Here is a 20556-nt window from a genome sequence, read left to right as displayed (position 1 = left end):
AGAATGATTACAATAAAATACAAAGAAGCTCAAAATCATCAAGAAAATAATTAGCAAAATGCATAAAAAAGTTAATATCATAAAATGTAATTAGCCATCAACTAAATAATAAGTTAGTAATTATTCATTTCTTATGAACACAATAACTAGGAAATTATTACTTTTATTTGCATATTATATTTTCTTGTATTATTGGCTCCACAAAGCTTTATGCTTAGCGCGTTGCTTTTGCAACGCGTAGGTACTGAAGATTTGGACAGAGGGCCCAGTAAATCACAGATTGGGTAAGGCCGTTCATAGTTCTGCATAGTGTCCGTGTCACCTCACAAGCTACAGTGCATTGGTAGGACATTAGGTCCCATTTTGTATTTTGTGATTTTTGTAAGTTTTGTAATTAAACTTTTATTTTATCATGTATATTTGAAACTTATGTAATATAATTTTATATTAATGTAAGTATTTGTAACTTTGTGTTTATAAATAACATATGATAATTTATTTATAATTTGAGCCTGATGATGATGTGAAATGAATGAATGACAAATGGAGGAATTGTTAAGAAATTGTTGTAAATTGATGTGAGAATTGGAGTTGTGATTTGAACAATTATTGGAAGTGTTTTTCACAGGTTCCGAAGAACTGTTTTCTCCATTTTTAGCCGGTATTATGTGGATTTTCTATAAAATTTTCGGAGCTGCAAATTAATTTATAATTTCAATAAATGATCTAAACGAGATCAATTTCATAAATTCCACTTAATAACTATAATCAATAAATTAAGAACTGATAAATATCAAAGAGATAAATTATGGTGTTCCGGTACACTGTGTGACATATCTTGCTCGACTACACTATAGACGAGTAAGGGGTGTCACAAATTTAATTAATTTTTTTAAACTTTTAAAAATTACTCTTATAGTTAAATAAGCTCTTATAAAATTAGTTTATCTTTTTATATCCTTGATAATTACTTTTAGGATCAACTAAGCTCTTGTCAACTTAATTGATCCATTTAAATTTCTATGAATAAAAAATTCACTTTATTTCATTAAACGTGAGTTCAGTATGTCCAGTGCCACTAAAAATTCACTTTATTTCGTTAAACATGAGTTCAGTATGTCCAGTGCCACTGAATCATGCAAGCTTAAAGCTCTTTTTTTACATCCACCACTGGACATATACCAAAAAGCATTGAATTCAGCACTGACATGCTGAATGACAATAATAGTCACAAAGAAAGAAAGTGAGAGAGCAGTAGAGAATTTAACTTTTAGGTTATATAATAAAAATGGACATCAACTAAATATCTATCTATCTCGTATAAGTCACATTATAGAGATTAGGCATTTTTAACTCAAATTTTTAAGGTTTTCACTCTAAGAGTAATTATTAGAGGGCTTAAATGAATCAACTAAAGGCTTATTTGATATTGCTATTGAAACTACTATTGAGAAAATTAATTTTTTAGATATACAAGATAGAGAGTATTAAAAAATAATTTAAAATTAAATTTGATAAATTTTAATCATAAGAACATTAAAATAACAAAATAATTTTTTTCAAACTACTTTTTTTAACAACATATAAAATAATATTTTTATTCAGAAAAATAGTTTTAAACCTTCAAACGTAATGTCAAATAGACACTACATTGACAATGGCTTATTTAACTCTAATAATAATTATCAAAGGCTTAAAATAGATCAACTAAATTAGTAAGAGTTGATTTGACTGTAAGAATAATTATTAGGTGTTTAAATAGATCAACTAAATTGATAATGACTTATTTAACTTTAAAAGTAATTATAAAAAACGTAAAAAGTCTTTTTTACCTTAAATAAACATAATTATTTTAAATTTTTTCTAAATTTTTTTGTTGTCAAAATATAAAAATTCTATGTTAACATTTAACCGACTCTCTGTTAAAAATTAAAATTTTAAAGGTGGATGACCCTGCTAGCTCTCCGTTGGCTCTAACTTCAGCTTGACATCCATCACCATCACTCAGCTAGTCCACTCTACACCCTCCAATCCTGATTTCTTCTTCAACCATCGCCCTCTAACACTGTCTCTATCATCTTGGCTCCTAGTTTGGTTCCTTCAATAGTGGATTTGACGATTTTGTATGTATTTTGGATATCTAAATTTAGTATTTTTAATTGTGTGTTACACATTTGTTTATACTTGTTTATATTTATAATTTATTTTTCTATATATAATTTTTAAAAAAAATATTTATATTTAATTAATTAATAAATTTTAAAATTAATAGAAATTTTTTTTAAAGCATGTGAAATTATATAAGAAAATTAAAAAAAAACTAAATTAAGGATTAAACTAAAACTATACAAATATTTTAAAAAAATACTTTCATTATACTCTAATTATATGTATTTAAGTAAATAAGATATATTTTTATCTATAAATAATATATTTTATATTAGTTAAGCATGATTTGAAATATTCAACTTATTAGGTAAAATATTTTATATTTTTAAATTTTTATTTATAATTTACTAAAAATTAAAATTAGTGCTGATAATAAAAAAATTAAAAATTTTTAACTTTTGTTATTATAGCTATTTTTAATTTTTTAAATTTTAATTTAATTTTAAAAATATATTTAAAAAAATCAAGAGTTAAATATTACTCTCGTACATTTCAACCTTTAAAAAATATAATTTTTAACTTAATATTCTAAAATTAATATTTAACTATTAAAAAGATATAAATAATAATAAAATAAAAAATTAATTTGACCTATTTAAATATTCAAACAATATGAACTAGAAAAATTATTAACCTTTATCGAACTCCCTAAATATTTATTACTTTTAATTAGCTTTAAAAATTGTGAAGTCCTTGTCATAGCGGGCGTAAACGGTGTGTGATTGTTGGTTGACTTATTGGTCATGGTGGAAGCGTAGAAATGATCTCACTTCGCATCATCATACCGGCAATGATCAAATATACCAACTAACAAGCAATTATATGAAAACCGTGAGCAGTTACAAAAAGAGACTCAGCGACAAGGTTAATCTCCATTTTAGATGCTTTTCGGTGCGAGCATATGCTGCCGAACCTGAAAGAACAATACAAGAAGACCGGTTATGGAAAGAAACAAAAGCCACACCATTAACAAACCTGCATTACCTCTTACAATTTTGTGCAAGAAGTCGAGAACCCATGAAAGGCAAGGCCTGCCATGCACAACTTATTCATTTTGGGCTAAAAGCAGACACTCTAACGTGCAATATGCTCATCAATATGTACTCGAAATGTGGCCTGATTGACTTCTCTCGGAAAGTGTTTGATAAAATGCCTCAAAGAAGCTTGGTTTCATGGAATACAATGATTGCTGCTTATACACAAAATATGGACGAGCAAAATGCTCTTACTCTTTTCTTGGAATTGCAAAGGGAAGGAAACCCATTTAGCGAATTCACAATTTCGAGTATTCTTTGTGCTTGTGCTGCAAAAAACGATGCTTTTGCGTGTAAGCAATTGCATGCATTCGCTATGAAGGCTGCAATGGATGCAAATGGTTTCGTGGGCACTGCATTGCTTGATGTATATGCCAAAAGTGGTTTGATACAGGATGCCAATAGTGTTTTTGAGGGGATGTCAGAGAGGAGTGCTGTTACGTGGAGTTCAATGATGGCCGGCTATGTACAAAATGAGCTTTATGAGCAGGCTCTGGTTTTTTTCACCAGATCACAAGCAGTTGGGCTTGAGTACAACCAGTTTACTATGTCTTCTGTTATTTGCGCCTGCGCAGGTTTGGCAGCTTTTATTGAAGGTAGACAGGCGCATGCTGTTGTTTGCAAAACTGGGTTTCGTTCAAACAATTTTGTGGCTTCCTCTATTGTTGACATGTACGCTAAATGCGGTAGTGTTAAAGAGGCGTATATTGCATTTTTGGATGCTGAAGGGAAGAATGTCGTTTTATGGAATGTGATGATTTCTGGGTTTGCTAAACATTCTCACTCTTTGGAAGTGATGATTTTATTTGAGAAAATGCAGCAAATAGGCATGCGGCCAGATGAGGTGACATATATTTCTGTGTTATCGGCAAGTAGTCACATGGGTCTTGTTGACATTGGACGGAGTTATTTCAACCTTATGACACGAGAGCATAATGTGTCACCAAATGTCCTTCACTACTCATGCCTGGTTGATATTCTTGGACGGGCAGGGCTAATACATGAAGCTTATGAATTAATACAGAATATGCCTTTTGCTGCTACTGCATCCATGTGGGGATCAGTTTTGGCATCTTGCAATATTCATGGGAATCTTAAATTAGCTGAAATTGCAGCTAAGAACTTGTTTGAGATGGAACCAGATAACGCGGGAAACTATGTTTTGCTGTCAAATTTATATGCTGCTAATAAGAACTGGAAGGAGGTTGCAAAAGCAAGGAAGCTTCTTAAAGAAAAAGAGGTGAAGAAGGAAACAGGCAAGAGTTGGATTGAAATTAAGGACAAAGTTCACATATTTATGGTTGGAGAAAGAAACCATCCTAGAATTGCTGATATTTATTTAGAGTTGGATAACTTGCTGGAAGAGATAAAGAAACTAGGTTATAAGGCTGAGACAGACTATGACCTTCATGATGTGGATGAGAGCAGAAAACAAGAACTTTTAAGACACCACAGTGAGAAGCTAGCACTTACTTATGGGTTGATGTGCTTACCTCTGAATGCACCTATCAGGATTATGAAGAATCTCCGGATCTGTGGGGATTGTCATTCTTTTATGAAGCTTGCATCAAGCATGACAGGGAGGGAAATTATTGTTAGGGATGTAAACCGGTTTCATCATTTTAGGGATGGATGTTGCTCTTGTGGGGAGTTCTGGTGATTTCTGGTTTACTAACTAAAATTATGGTGGTTGTTAATTTATACTGAATATTGGTGATTCATTCACCATTGATGCAAGTCCTTTGCGAACAAAAAAGGGATATCATTTGAAACTCAATTCTAATCATTTTAGATGAAAAATGTCAACTCAAATATATTTTATTTCAACAATATTGACAATATTCTTTTCTTTGAGGGGTAAGATGGTCGAAATACCTTTCCTGGAATGAAGTTGAGTTTTAGCATATACAAAAATAATGTTAATAACTGAATGAAGTTATTCAAATTATGCTTCTCTGTCATAATTACAGCATCATGAGTCATTACTAATTTAAGTGCAATAAATTCCTAAGGATGCTGGATTTTTGTAAATATACCATTTGTTTTGTTTTCATCTGGACAAATGGCTGAAATTACAGACTGAAACTACCAATTGTTTAGTTTATAACAGATTGGAAGTGGAAACTAAAGACTGAAACTATGGCTGTTGAAATGGAAAATCGGATCACTGGATTTTCTCCACATGTTAAGTGACCTGCATTCTCTAGCAACACTTGACTGAAGAGTTGGAGGACCGCACACAATCACTCCCACATCAAGGTAACCCCACAGCTTAGATATAGATCCAAAAATTTCTGCAGCAAGAGAAAGCAATGAAACATCATCATTTTAACCTTTGTTTGTAAGTCATTTTTATTATCTCTCGTATTTGATCTTCCTTTCATATCTTATTGAAAAGGAATACCTAGTGCACGAAGTATCTCACATTTGTGGGCTCTGGGAAGGGTTGATATATGCAGCCTTTCTCTGCTTTATAGAAAGGCTGCTTTTGTGGGTCAAACTGTAACCTCCAAGTTACAAATGGAGTAACTTTTCCACTACATCAATGCCACCCTCTTCCGTTCATATCTTATAAATGAAAATTTTCCAATTCATTTCTTAGTTTCGTTGTTTAGGTTATTTCAAGCACAGATTGCAATTTTACATGAAAAGAAGAGAAAACTATACCAATAAATATTTGCAGTACCTTTGAAGTCTGGTCTTGAACCATATTTGATAGTAGTTGAACTGGCAAGATTTTCCAAAAATGAATCCTTGTTCTGTTCCTCATCGATCTTTGGCTTTCTGTTTTCAGATCTCTCCTTCACTGATTTACTCTTCTCCCAGATGTGCCATAAACCAATCACAGCACCACCAAAGATTACAACACTTCCCTCCATGCATGCTAAAAGTAGGAGCCCTTGATACCACCAATTAGTTATGCCAAAAGGAGTTATATAGAAGATATTCAATAAAATCATTGATGTTACCAAGCCAACTGATGAAGATATCACGTATGCTCCAAACCAGATTTTATTTCCTGAACTTGCTAGACCAGAGATGACATTTCCACTGGAGAAAGAAGAGACAGATGATCTCCCGGCTTTGAGGAACAGACCATTTTCCTGTGAACAAGGGTAAAAACATAACAATCTTCTTGGTGAAATTATATGGGGAAGAGACTTGCTTAAATGGTGAGAATGAAAAAGCTGAACTTACCACTTCTGATTCTTGCTCTCGAGTGACATAAAAAAGCGTCTCTAGATGTAGCTCATCCAAAGGAAATTGAGAAATGGACGCCATGTTAATGGTGGAAAGAAGAGAAAGTTCTTCTGATCTTTTCACAGCCCAAACTAAAAGAATTTTTCTTGGAAGACATGGTTTCCCTTCATTAATGCGATGTATAACATCGCTCAAGATAGCAATGAATGGGGAAATCCCAATTCCACCTGCTACTAAAACAAGATTTTCATACCTAAACATTGAATGTTCAAGTCAGTTCGTGCTAAAAAACAGTAATCATTCATCTAAAGGTATAAATAAAAAGGTGGCAAAACCCAAATATTATATGAATCCTTCATATTTTGTATATTTTATCAGATAAGAAATCTTGTCCATGAGGGTCCCACCTATATTGTATGACTGAGTCTTGGCGAGAATTTCCCCTCGGCAAGTATCAGTATCATATATGAGCAGAGGAAAAGAATACATACGTTAAGTGACATGGCAATTCATGCCCATAAGGCCCTTCAAGGGAAACTCTAAGCTTATTAACATGCTGCAAATTTAGGTTCTCTTGTGCTTTCCTTGCCTCAACAGTATCTTTGAGTCCAAATGTCCAAACTCCGAGAGCCTTTATGAGAACAGATACACTATTTGTTCCATCTAGAGGACTAGATGATACACTGAACGGGTGCCATTGCAGGAAAGATAATTCTCGAAGCTGAAGGAAAACACAGCTAAGGGCATTGTAGCTTAGGCCTGTACAACATATGGAAATAAGGAAATTTAAAAAAAAAGAAAAAATCCCAAGTGCATAAGGTTCCCTGCCTTGTGAGGAGCAAAAATTTTGAAAGAAAAAAAAGGTGCAAATAATAGATTAGACAAAGTACACTTAAGTCTCTTGTAGTCTAACGCTTTTATTATTAAAGGACTGAGAAAATTTTTTATTGCAAGTTAAGATTTATGGTTTTGCACCGTTAGTACTTAAGTGACAAAATGTCCAACGACTTAAAAAATATTGATGTGGCGTCATTTTCATTTTTTCTATCTGATGTGGCAATGTCTAATGCCATCACGTCAATATTTTTTGATACTGTTAAAAACTTTATCACCTAAGTGCTAACGGTGCAAAACCACAAGTCTAAGTTTACAATCAAAAATTTCTTAGACACTCATTGATAAAAACTCATAACTAGAGGATATTTAAGTGTACTTTTACACTAATAGATTTTCCAAGAAGGGTTATTACTTGCAGGTTTTGACAGGACTAATTCTGTAACTCCACAGGGAAGGCTTCTTGTGGAAATTATATCAACAATATTTCGAGATTGGAAGAATCTGATAAAACGATCGATGATGAAAAGAAATATTGCTCCAGCAGGAATGCAAAAGAAAAAGTTGCCAACATGCATAGCCAAGAAGATAATGAAGATGATGTATAGGTGATGAGTGTAGTAGAAAAGCTCAAAATTCTTCGCTCTCACAAAAGGTATTGACGTTATCCAAATTGACCAACCAAAGAAAATGTTGATTATTCCTGCAAGATTGGCACCATCTGTAGGTTCCCATGCTATTAGCTGTTACACACAAGTAAAGATATGTTAGCCAACATTTACTAAGTGTTTTCTCTTTTAATCTCACTTCTATTACATTCTTTTTTTCCTTCTTTTTGAGAGGGGTAATTGATAATACCAATTTTCTATTGGGTGCAGACATGCATCCGTTAAGTTTGGTGCATCTATTACTAAAATTGTAGTTTTCCATACCAATGTATTAAATGGATCTTAATGAATGTATATTTATACCCATTAAAAAATGTTAATAATAACATAGAACTTCTTACTTACATCTTAGTGTATATACTCGTTCAATTAAATAATTGACAAATTATTAAAATAATAGTGAGCCCAACTATAAAATATAGTGGGTTTCATTACAAAACACATGATTTTTTAAATGTTGATTAGTTGGTGCATAAAGAAATTTATAGGTTCAACTTATAATTAAATTAAATTCACTTTTAGGTAGAAAGTCAACAGTAAAATAGTATTTACTTTTACTTACAAATTCAAAAAAAATAAAATTACTTACGATAAGTCAAAAGTTAGAAGGCACAACTTATGATTATCTACTGATTTTAAAATTATTCTCTAACCAAATAAAATATTATATTATCCTAATAATTTTTAAAAGGGAAAAGTGTACTTAAATACCATGTGGTTCATAAGTTTTATTAAAAGGGGTGTGGTCTAATGTCATTAGCACTTGCCTGACAAAGTGATTAACGTGTTAGATATTCACTAATATGATAGGCATGCACTGACATGGCACAGATGTGGCATTGATATGGTGCCACATTAGTGACAAGTCATCAACACAACGTTAATAACAAGTCAGCACCACATCAACAATTTTATTTTTATTATTTATTTTGAAACATAAGTGGAAAAGACTAAAAACACATTCTATAAGTGCCAAAAGAAAGAAAGTTTAAAAGTACATGTTATTTTAAGTACAAATAAATCCTTATAATCTCTATTTCCCTCTATCCATCTCCTTCACCATTTTTCTCTTACTATTTGGGTCTCTTCCATCTCTCTCTCTATCTCTCTCTTTATATTTATATATCTCTCTCCCCTTTCTCTTTTCTCATATTCATTTCTTTTTCTTATGTTTCTCCCATTGTCTTCCCTATCTATCTCTTTCTATATTTCATAAAAGTATTGTCAAAATCTGAAAACAAGTTGCAAAAAATTTATGTGTGGTGCTGAAACTAAGGATTTTAACTTGGTCACAAATGGCAGGCTTTTGGCAAGAAAGAAGAATGCCACGTTGGAAAGAGAGAAAAAGTGAAAGGTATTCATAGGGATATGACTTGCCTTACTGCATAATGAACTTTTTGAACCCGATGATGATGAGGCTAAAGGACAAATCTTTGAGCTCAAGTGGATCAAAACGGACAATACTATGTAGTTGGGTTATGACATTACAATGTGGATTAGCTAGAGAAGAAAATATAAAAGAGAAAGGAGAAAATTTTCAAAATGGAAAATGAGGATAATAATAGGAAAAAGTTTACTTTTAAATTTTTAGCATTCAAGGTTTGAACTTTTTTTTTGACATTTAAGAGACCTTTAATTTCATTTTTTAGCACTTAGGTCCAAAAACTAGCATTAAATTCGTTGGCATGGTGCTAACATGACATTGACGTCAACCCACGTCAACCACGTCAATGCATATCTAACGCCATTAGTAATTTATTTTTTAAGTGCTAACAGCGTTAGACTACAGGTCCTTAAGCTTAAAAAAAAAAAGAAAATTGAAGGTGTAACATCCAGGAAAAAAAAAATTATGATGGTATTTTGGCGTGTGACAGTGGGTTTCCACTGTCACAGCCAGCCTTTTTATAAAAAAAAAAAAAAAAAAAGACTTCAAAAATCGGGAGGAGGAACCCCCCCCCCCCCCCCCCAACCTCTCTTCTCTCCTCTCCTTCCCTCTCTTCTTCTTCTTCTTCTTCCTTTCTCCGGTGACCGGCCGGCGACCCTCCGGTGACGGCCAGGACCACCAGAAACGGTGGCAAGAGAGGGAGAAGAGAGAGAAAACGCGCGCACAGTGGGCAGCGACTTTCCGGCGCGATTTCGGCTTCATCCGACGTCCGATCGAGGTGATTCAGGTGGCGTTGGAAAGCTTGTTCCGAGACCTTTCTTTTGATACCAATTTTGCAGCAAATGGAGGTCGGATGAGTGAGATATGGAGGAGAAAAGTTTCGGGTTTTTCAAGCTTTTTTGTCAGATCTACGATGATCCGACCGTTGGATCGACGATCCGAGACCACCTATGGACTAAGGAAGAGGAGAGGAACATGGTGGTATGATCAGATTCGGCAAATGTCGCCGGTGACCGGCGGCCGACCACCGTGGGCGGTGGTGCCGGCGGTAGCTCCGGTGAGCTATGAAGATGATTCAACTTCCAGAGGCTTCCTCATAAATTTTTGAAATTTTTGAGACACAGATAAACTTCGGGTAAGACTATTTTTATTATTTCTCTGTCTGTGGGGCATAAATACAGTGTTTCTTAAACAGGAAAAATTGGAGAAAAATTCTAAGAAAAATATATGATGAAAGCAAAATTATTTGGAGATATTCTATGGTGTTTGTTGAATTTTTGAGTGATTGTAGAATATTTTTGAAAAATATAGATGGATTTTAGTTAGATTTTTAGCATATGAGCATATAAGATTATTTGAAATTAAGATAATTACATTTTATATAATTGGTTGAAGCTTGAGGATGGAGGTTTAAATATGCAAATATTTAATTGGGTTGAATTAAGAATATGTTAGATGTTGGAAACTTATGGAATCGAGTAAAATTCTTGAATAAAATATTCATGGGTGATTAGAAAATTACAATTCATTTTGCAATAGCCTTATAATATTATTAAGGACCGCGGGGCAAAATTTTAGAATTTTTAGAGCATGTTTGAGTGGATTTTTGAAAAATGTCAATTATAGGGACTAAAACGTAATTTTTAAGATTTTGAGTATTGTCTGATTTGGAGGGCCCAGGAGGGGCCATGTGATATTGATGAGATGTGATTGTGGAAATTGAGAATTTAGAAGTGTTATTTGAGCCTTTTTGCAGGTTGGGTAGGTCCCAGGTATTAGGGAAACTCAGCCGGATTTCCGGCATGAATTAGGCTATCTATTGCCTCTTTAGAGTTTTATCTTAACTTAGTACTAATAAATTTATAATTTAATTACTAGGTGATCGAGGTCAGCTATTTTACGCATTCAATGACCATAATAGTCATCGATTATCTTGTGAGTAAAATATTAATTTTAATTGTAATTTCGATATTATTATATGTTCAAGCATGCCCATGCATCACTTATATGCATATATTTATGTAGTTAAACTCTAGGCACGATTTATGTTGCATTCATAACTGTTAAAGTGCCATGGATGTTGTTGTGGTAATTTAGAGCAGTGTGCGTGCGTTGGCGTGCGTGTGATGTGGTGTGGACTATGGACAGGATGGGTAGTCACGGCTTGAGTTCTTCGCTGGGACCCGATCCTTCGAGGGTAGTCACGGCTTGAGTTCTTCGCTGGGACCCCGATTTGGTTTATTAAGCGAAAGTCCAGCTCGAGTTCTTCGCTGGCACCAGGTTAGATTTAAGAGGGCTGTATAGGGGATCGGCTCCCATATGTTATGATTGATATCACAGGGTGCGTGAGTGCTCTAAATTACCTTTTTGCTGTTATGATGTGAACTTATTGCTGATGTTGCATTTCACTCTACATGGTGCATTAGCTTTAGATAGTTATAGAGATTATGGTTAAAATTGATATTTTACTCTCTGAGTCGAACGCTCATTCCTGTTCAATATTTTTTCAGGCCACAGGAGGAGTTATTTTACAGAGCAACCTGTTTCCTTCCTCGCAGGTTTAACGTCGATTATTTAATTGTTTTACTATCTTTTCTAAATTTAAAATCTAGAGCTCCGCATGTGTTAGTAATAGTGTGGACCTTGTTAGAAATTATGTTAATTTAAATTTTTGAAATTAATAAATGAAGATGTAACACCCCAAAATTTTAATTTTTATTATTTTATGAGTATTATTGATATTTTAATTTTATTTAAATTTTAAGAAATTATTTGAGATTTTTCGGATTTTAAAAATCGGGTTCGATTTTTCGAAAATATAAACTTTGATGATTTTTAAAAATTAATTTAAAGACCACGTGGCAAAACTAAAAATATATTTCGAGTTTACGAATTTTTCTGAGTTTTCTAGAATTTTTGGACCTCGTTTTCGATCCCGAGGCAGAGTAAAAATTCAAAATTTTGTATCATGAATCGGACCGGCCGAATCGAATCAGACCGGATTGGACCGGTCGAATCCGACCGGCCTTTTCTTTTTCTTCCTTCTTCCTCCCGCGCGCATCGACCTCCTCCCCTTCTCTCTCTCTTTTCTCTCTCCTCCCTCCTCCCCTTGCCGCGCCGCCACCTCCCCTGCCTCCCCACCTCGCCGGCGCCCCACCTCGGCCCTCCCCCATGGCCGGCCGCCGCCTGGAACGCCGGAAAACGGCCTCAGAAAGGACGCGCAGCGCGGGCGCGACGCCTGGACTTTCCGGCCAAAATCCGGGCGATCCGGCTACCAATCGGACCGGGTCTTATGTCTAAATTCATTTACTTGTCGAGAGCTTTCCATAGACACCAAGAACACCGAAATCCATCGAGCGGTTTTTCCGATTTTAGCCCGAGAAGTTTTTAGCCCATTTTGACTTTTGGGCTAGATTTCTCGCAAACCGTGAATCCCACGAGAAAACCGAGAGTACCTGAGCGCTCCACTCGTCGAGAGCTTCGCGGCGACATAAATTTCGAATTTTTCTGACACCGTTTTTTGGTGGGTCCCACGGAACTTCGCAGTATTTTTTCGAGCATTAAATGAGCTTAGAAAATTCTGAAAAATTTATGTACTAACCCCCGTGTTGTGGGCTTCGTGTAGGTATCCTCAATTCGCGGAAATTCGACGATTGGCCAAGATGAATTTCCGCGCATGCACTGCTATTCTGGAAAAGTCTCCGAATTGGATCGAGGTTTTGGCTATCCCCCCATTGTCAGACATCCCAAACGCGTCCCTGAAGTCGGAATCGGCAAAGGTAAACCCGAACCTTGCTTTTTCGTAATTTTCTAGTGCTTAAATAGGATTAAAAATCCATAAAATATTCGTGGTAGCTTAGAAAATTATGATTCTTTTTACAATAGCTTAGTAATATTGCTAAGGACCGCGGGGCAAAGTTTTAGAATTTTTAGAGCTGATTTGGGCAGTTTTTGCAAAAATGGTCAATTATAGGGACTAAATTGAAATTTTACATATTGTGAATATAGAAGTGTGTTTTGAGCCCTTTTGCAGGTTGGGTAGGTCCTAGGTATAGGGGAGACTCTGTCGGATTTTCGGCACGACTTAGGACGTATTTGGTCTTTTCTTGATTTGTATTGAGTTATTTGTATTAAATAAATGTAATGTAATTGTCAGGTGAGCCGGGACAGCCTTTTTCCTCTGCCCAGCCGCCTCAGTGACCACCGTCAAGTCTGTGAGTAAAATATTAATTTTAATTGTAATTTCAATATTATTATATGTTCAAGCATGCCCATGCATCACTTATATGCATATAATTATGTAGTTAAACTTTAGGCACGATTATTGTTGCATTCATAACTGTTAAAGTGCCATGGATGTTGTTGTGGTAATTTGGAGCAGTGTGCGTGCATTGGCGTGCGTGTGATGTGGTGTGGACTATGGACAGGACGGGTAGTCACGGCTTGAGTTCTTCGCTGGGACCCGATCCTTCGGGGGGTAGTCACGGCTTGAGTTCTTCTCTGGGACTCCCGATTTGGTTTATTAAGCGAAAGTCCGGCTTAAGTTCTTCGCTGGCACCAGGTTGGATTTAAGAGAGCTGTATAGGGGATCAGCTCCCATATATTATGATTGATGTTACAGGGTGCGTGAGTGCTCCAAATTACCTTTTTGATGTTATGATGTGAAAATGTTATTGATGTTGCATTTCACTCTACAGGGTGCATTAGTTTTAGATAGTTATAGAGATTATGGTTAAAATTGATATTTTACTCTCTGAGTCGAACGCTCACTCCTGTTCAATATTTTTTCAGGCTACAGGAGGATTTTATTGTGGTTAACCTACTTTTCTCCTTCGCAGGTTGTTTATCAATATTTGTGTAATTTTATTTACTCCTAGAATTTCTGCATGTGTTAGAGATATTTAAATGATTCGGGTCTGTAATATAAATTGTCATGTGGACCTGTAAAATTATTCTATGCATGTTTAATGGATTGGATGAGGGAGCTGAGCTCCCATTTATTTTTTGATGCTGATATGAGTATGTGGAGGGTGAGCTGAGCTCCCCAATTGATGATATATTTGTTTACAGGTCGGGTGAGTCAAAAACTCCCTGTTGAAAGGTCCACTTTATGGCCGGACTCTGTCCGGTTGATTTCTTGAAATTGGGCCCAAATGGGCCTTAGAGTTGGGTTAATGAACAGTTAGGCTTACTGCTGGCCTCGGGGGCTTTAGGCTGGCCCAGGTCCTAGTGCCGGTCCGGCCCATAGGTGGGGTCGTGACAGAAGATTTGTATGGTATTTAAACAGTTTGTAAATGAGGTAACAGGGTTGAGCTGGGCTCCCTTGATTTTAGTTTTCTGAAAATTTCTGGGTTAAGTTGGCTCAAAATATAATTATAACAGTTTAATTTAAATTATTTTATGTGCATATTGGGCCTAAATTGTGGGCCTGGTTATGAATTTGAGGAATAGTTAGGCTTACTACTAACCTCGGGGGCTTTAAGCTGGCCCAGGTCCTAGTGCCAGTCCGGCCCATAGGTTGGGTCGTGACAGAATGTGTTTCTTTGAGTGAGAACCCAAGCCCTCTTAATAAAACATCTAAATCATAGAATGCCTAAGTATACTTTCCCTTTTTAAAAATATTAATACTGTTCTCATTTTAACAAACTCTCAACTACTAAAAAAATATCATATATCCTTTTTAGCCATTTTAATAAATTAAATTATTTTTAAACACTTATTAACTAAATACTAGTAGTGGTTTTACCAATCATTTTAACTATTTATTTTTAAATTCACTTATAAATAAAAAGAAAATATATTTCAAATCAAAAGTTAAAAATAAATAACCAAATCAAACATCCTCATTGGTAGAAATTTTTCTAATAACATAAAGCAACTCTAATTAATTGACTCAATCAAATTATGTAAGTAGTCATAGAAATATATGATATGATCAAGAGTTTAAATCTTTAACGGTCTCTTATTTTTAAAAAAGGTTTCAAATATATTAAAGAGATTATACTAAATAGAAAAATGAAATGAGTGTTGACTTAAAAAAAAAAAAAAAACTCACTTCTGAAGGAATTTCTCCGGCCATGATCCATCCAATTAGGTATAAGAATCCATGGAAACTGAAGAGAATCATACAGAGATGACCCAACCACATGTGGTATCTGATACCGTGATGAAAAGGAACGTTTACAAGCCGAAGGAGAAGTGAGCCTCTCGCCACCGGAATAAACATAAAGGATAAGCAGAACATTCCAGCCAATCCAAACCCACGCGCCGACATTCGAAACGTCCATGACCTGAAATTTAAATCTGATATTAAACTCCTCTTTAAATTTTATTTTATTAAATATTAATAAAATTTGATATAAAAATAAAATAATTTTTATTAAAATATATATATATATATATATATATATATATATATATATATATATATATTTCTTTTAAAATTTATTTAATTTTAATTCAAATTTGAGACGTAATTAATTTGCTTATTAGCTCAATGAAAATATCAAAATCTATTGAAAAGTAAAAAACCATTTAATTTAATTTCTTGAAATTGAGATTTATGCAATTTATTTATTTAAAATAAAATGCTGCCCTTAAAATTGTAATCCATAAAGATGTACAACGCAATGAATAGTGAAAAGAAAATTAAGGAATTTTTATTTTTCGATGGATTCTAAGACAATATCTTGCCTTCTTTACATTTTATTTATTTATTTATTTCCTTAAAGCTCAATTTCCCCTAGGCATTTTCACTTTTTTTTTTCCAAATTAATTAAGAAATTTGATTTAAATTCAATTTAACTTAAAAATTAAAAAAAATTAAGAAATTGAATCTCTTCAATTTTTTTTAAATTAAAAAATTTAATCTAAAAATCAAGAAATTAACTTCTTAATTTTTTATTTAAATAAAGAAATGTAATCTATAAATTTTAATTTTTGAGTTGAATTGAGTTAGAGTAATTCTGACAAAAAAAATAAAATTTAGTTAAATTAGAATTTCTCAATAAATACAATAACGAAATTGAACATTTTAGGACTGTTCACTTATAGAAAATGAAAGTAGTTTTCCATAAAAATTTCTAAAAAAAATGAAAAAAAGGTATTTTCGTATTCATATGTGCTAGTCGTTCAGTTTTTTTAAATTTAACTAAGATTTTAAAAACAATTTAAAGTTATTTTTCAATGTTTTCTTTTATAATAAATATTCTGTTTTATAAATGAAAAATCATGACTTTTTTTATAATTAAAATTATATTATAATTTTTAATTTTTTAAAATTGAATAATTATTTAGAAAAATATTTATTTACAATAATAAAAAAATTTAATCATATTATTATAAAATAAATAAATAATACATATTACAAAAATTTTAAGAATAAAATAAATTTTTAAATATGTTTTTACAATTATTTATTTTTTAATTAAAAATATATGAATATTTTTTATTTTTTAAATTAAAAAATATTTTTTATTGTTCACATATAAACACATTTTTTTTCTATGTTTTCTTATTTTTTATAATAAAAAAATATAATTTTTTAAAAAATAAAAAACTATTTTTCACTAATAAACAAACCTCACAACTACAATAATATATAATGGCATGCGTTAACATCATATATATGGTACGATTACTTGATTTAAGTATAATTATTTTGTTATGAAAAATAAAGTAATTTCATATAAATTTACAATTTATATTATAAAATTTTTATAAAATATTATTTTTTTCATAAAATAGTTAATTGCAGAAATTTTATTAATATGACAAAAAAAAAGTTTATTCATGGAAAAAAAATACATATAATATTTTTTTTTAAAAATCTAATAAATAATATTTAATAAATCTAAACTTGTTCTTATAATTTTTTAACAAAATTTACCGTACATAATTTTTCTCTTAATTTTTTTTAAATATTATATGTGCTTTTTTAATTTAAGGAAATTTTATTTTTTTTTAATTTAATAAAATTTTCATAATTAACTAATTTATAAAAAAAAAAGGATCATTTTATGAAATCTAATAAGATGAGCAGTAAATTTATGTAAAATTATTTTATTTTCTATAAGAAAATAATTATATTTTGTATAAAACTAAGTAAACATACACAATATATATATATATTGTGTATGTTTACTTAGTTTTATAAGGCATTTTAGTGTGCATATCCAACTAAAGATTAGAAAGCATAAAAATTGCTAACGGCAGGTCAATTTTAATCCTTGGTCTAACACTTTGAAGTTGATCTCTCCTACCTTTCTTTCCCTCAACCTTTTCAACATAGATAAATGAATGCTGTACCTTATATCCATAACTAAAATTCAAATTAATAACTTAGGTAGGCTTATTTTAGATTTTTTTTTTTTTTTTTTAAGAATTTTAGATTTGCTTAGGTTCTTGATGGATTGGTGTTGTGAGTTGGCAGCTACATGATCTCTACAGTTACTATATTTCCTGTTTGTTCTTTCATTTATAACAAGAAAAAGAAAAGAAAGTTAGGTATATGTGGTTTACAGGTAGATGCGTACTCATAAGAAGCGTATATACAAGAAGAAATTATATAATGGATCCATTATTTCATTTAGGTAATCCTATATAGAATTATAAATCAATTATGAAGTAATAATTAAGTTAAAATGAACCATATAAAATTTACTTTTATCCATTTGTTGAAAATAATTTCTTTTTTTCTAAACAATAATTACTATTTTATGCTTAATTTTGCTATTTCATATCAAATGCTAACATGAAATTACAGTTATACCATATAATTTGTCGTGTACAAGAGGTAAGCGCCTACTCATATTTGAATAGGTAGTTATTAGTTATAACTGAAAAATTGAATTGAATTGAATTAAACTAATTTAATTTATTCAGTTTGATTAGTTGGTTCAATTAATTTAAGTTAATTAATTATTTTAGAATTTTATTTTTTTTAATTGGATTTGATTATTTTATAAAATTAATTAATCAAATTAAACAAAATAAAATTTTAAAAAGTTTCAGCCCACTAATTTAGACCCAGATTTTAGTATATAAAATCTAAGTTTTCAATTATGTTTCGCAATGGCCTTTAAGGTAGCGTTTAGTATTTTGACCATAATTAAAATATTATTTCTCTTAATTATATTGTTAGATAGCATAATATTTATATTAGTGTTTAAAACTTAAGAAAGTGGTTCATAAAAAGCTACTGCTCCTAAATTTAAGAGATTGAGTAGGCATTTTGAATAGGGTCAATAAAATTATATTATCATTTTTACATTTAACAGTTAATCCAACAACTATTTTACCAAACATTTTTGTTTTAACAACTATATAAACAGTTAACTACTAACAACTAATAACCAATAGTTATTAAAATAACTGACAACTACTAAAATAGATAATATTATCGGATAGTAAAGCTCATACTCACTCCAAACTAGCAAGCCCCTATTAAAAAATAATAAATAATAAATAAATTAATTAATTAATTTAATTGGATTTGATTTTATCTCACTAATTAATTTAGTTTAATTAGTTATAATAGATTATTTAATTATTCTGCTTTTCTAATAGGTGAGGGGGCTAATTTCCCCATCTCTTTTTTATATAGGAAAACATTGAATAAAAAAAAAAGGGAAAATAAACTTACCATTTGTCGTCAATGGTATAATCCGAATTATGAAAAATAACGCTAAGTTTCTGGACGGCATAAACACCAGCAACCCACGTGATATACACAACAAACAGAAGAATCACAATTAATTCTCCAGCTGAAACTATACCAAAAGGCCCATCCACTATAACGGGGAACGTCCGCAGCCGGTAACTTGCTCCTTTTCTTCTCTCTTTCCTATAATAAAAAAATAAAATAAATAAATAAAATTACTTTATATTCAGACTAAAAATTAAGTTTATTTTTCTTAAATTATAAAGCAAAAAAGCTTTCAGAAAAAATGTAATTTTATCCTATTTTCTTAAAAAATTCTAATACAAATACTAAAGAGTTGGATTTTATAAAATATAAAAACGTTTCAATTGGATTTTAAAACAAATAAAGATAAGTAATAAATTTTAACAAAACAAAAAAAATGATAATAATTTACTCTTTATATTTTTATAAGTGAAAAAACACTTATTATAGACTCCATCTATTTCATAAAAAAAATAAATTATATATTAAAAATGTTTTCCATATAAATTATTTTCTAACCATTATTTGATTATACATTAATAAGATGGTTAAAATTTAAAAAATTATTTAAAATTCATTTCATTAATAAGAAAAAAAATTTTATTAACCTATTTTTTAATATCTTAAACAATAAAATGATATAAATAAAATATAAAAACGTACTCTTGAATCTTGTCTTCCCCTGAGGTAAGAATAAGGTACAACGCAGAAAGTACTGAAATAATAATGACAGGGCCACTGAATATCAGAAATACACTTCCTGCAATATGCAAATAATAAACATGAGGAGCCATAAATAAAACGGCAATGAAGTATTAATTACAAAAATTAAAGAAAGCTCATAGCCAACGAACCTGTAAAGCCAAGAAAAGAATCAGCCGTGGCTTCAGTCATCGTTCCAAGATATGTCTGAACTGACTCTAGTGGATACATGAAAACGACAGCAACCCATACAATGAGAGTTGCCCACATTACTATGTTGAGAAGCCATTTGATAAGTGAACTAAAAAAGGGTGTTTTCTCCCTAAAAGAAGTGGCTTCAACGTTTCCGTTTGAAAGGAGAAGTTGCTGAGCTTCAAACTGCTCATCCATGGCACTTGGGATACGAAGCTCTAAACTCTAAAGACAAAATATAAGAGGAAATAGGTACCAAGTTGGTTAACCTGAAAGTCAAAACACTATCTGTGCATCAAATCAATTGCACACGAACAATAATACAGAAAATTTTCATATGAACTTCAGTACAAATATATATATATATATATATATATATATATATATATATATATATATAACTAAATGGAGCGAAGTATGAGTTTCATTTACCTGAAAGTCGAACACTATCAGTAAATCAAAGTATCAACTGTATTTCCTAAAAAAGCTAGTTGTTGGTTGATGAGTGCCATCCTTGGGCAGAGGCGGTTGTCCTCTTTTTTTTTTTTTTTTTCTTAAATTAATCTTTTATATACGTATATATTTATTTAAATTAATCTTTTCAAAATGTGAGTATTGAATATTTGTTCGATACAGAATATATTTTACTATTTGAAAATTAATTGTGTATGCTTATGTATATTTTCA

The 20556-nt window shown here is 31.6% G+C and overlaps 2 protein-coding genes across 2 annotated transcripts; one reads left to right on the top strand and one right to left on the bottom strand.

The window, feature by feature from the left end:
• The first annotated feature begins 2839 nt into the window (after positions 1 to 2839).
• LOC110672320 (pentatricopeptide repeat-containing protein At5g04780, mitochondrial) lies at positions 2840 to 4972 on the top strand. The gene has a single exon (XM_021835061.2). It carries the CDS (start codon positions 2992 to 2994, stop codon positions 4861 to 4863), a length of 1872 nt encoding a protein of 623 aa, XP_021690753.2. The 5' UTR covers positions 2840 to 2991; the 3' UTR covers positions 4864 to 4972.
• Positions 4973 to 5109: 137 nt separating this feature from the next.
• LOC110672321 (ferric reduction oxidase 7, chloroplastic) lies at positions 5110 to 20197 on the bottom strand. The gene is made up of 9 exons (XM_058135783.1): positions 19830 to 20197; positions 19639 to 19735; positions 18934 to 19134; positions 15346 to 15580; positions 7654 to 7981; positions 6896 to 7163; positions 6402 to 6657; positions 5890 to 6307; positions 5110 to 5497 (listed from the first exon to the last, which is right to left on the bottom strand). The coding sequence occupies exons 1-9, from the start codon at positions 20065 to 20067 to the stop codon at positions 5328 to 5330; spliced, it is 2211 nt and encodes a 736-aa protein (XP_057991766.1). The 5' UTR covers positions 20068 to 20197; the 3' UTR covers positions 5110 to 5327.
• Between the last annotated feature and the right edge of the window lie 359 nt (positions 20198 to 20556).

Source organism: Hevea brasiliensis, chromosome 14 (assembly GCF_030052815.1).
Source record: "Hevea brasiliensis isolate MT/VB/25A 57/8 chromosome 14, ASM3005281v1, whole genome shotgun sequence".
Lineage (NCBI taxonomy): Eukaryota > Viridiplantae > Streptophyta > Magnoliopsida > Malpighiales > Euphorbiaceae > Hevea > Hevea brasiliensis.
The sequence above is the reverse complement of the archived record's forward strand: the minus strand, read 5'-3'. Positions and strand labels throughout refer to the sequence as shown.

Bases quoted from the DNA above. Each gene is read 5' to 3' on its own strand.
- LOC110672321 (XM_058135783.1), bottom strand. From the start codon at position 20,067: ATGGATGAGCAGTTTGAAGCTCAGCAACTTCTCCTTTCAAACGGAAAC. The intron at 7,982-15,345 runs GTGAGTTTTTTT...TGTGTGTAACAG, and splicing joins CCGGAGAAATTCCTTCAGAA to CTAATAGCATGGGAACCTAC. The intron at 7,164-7,653 runs GTAATAACCCTT...TATGTTGTACAG, and splicing joins AGTCCTGTCAAAACCTGCAA to GCCTAAGCTACAATGCCCTT.
- LOC110672320 (XM_021835061.2), top strand. From the start codon at position 2,992: ATGAAAACCGTGAGCAGTTACAAAAAGAGACTCAGCGACAAGGTTAAT.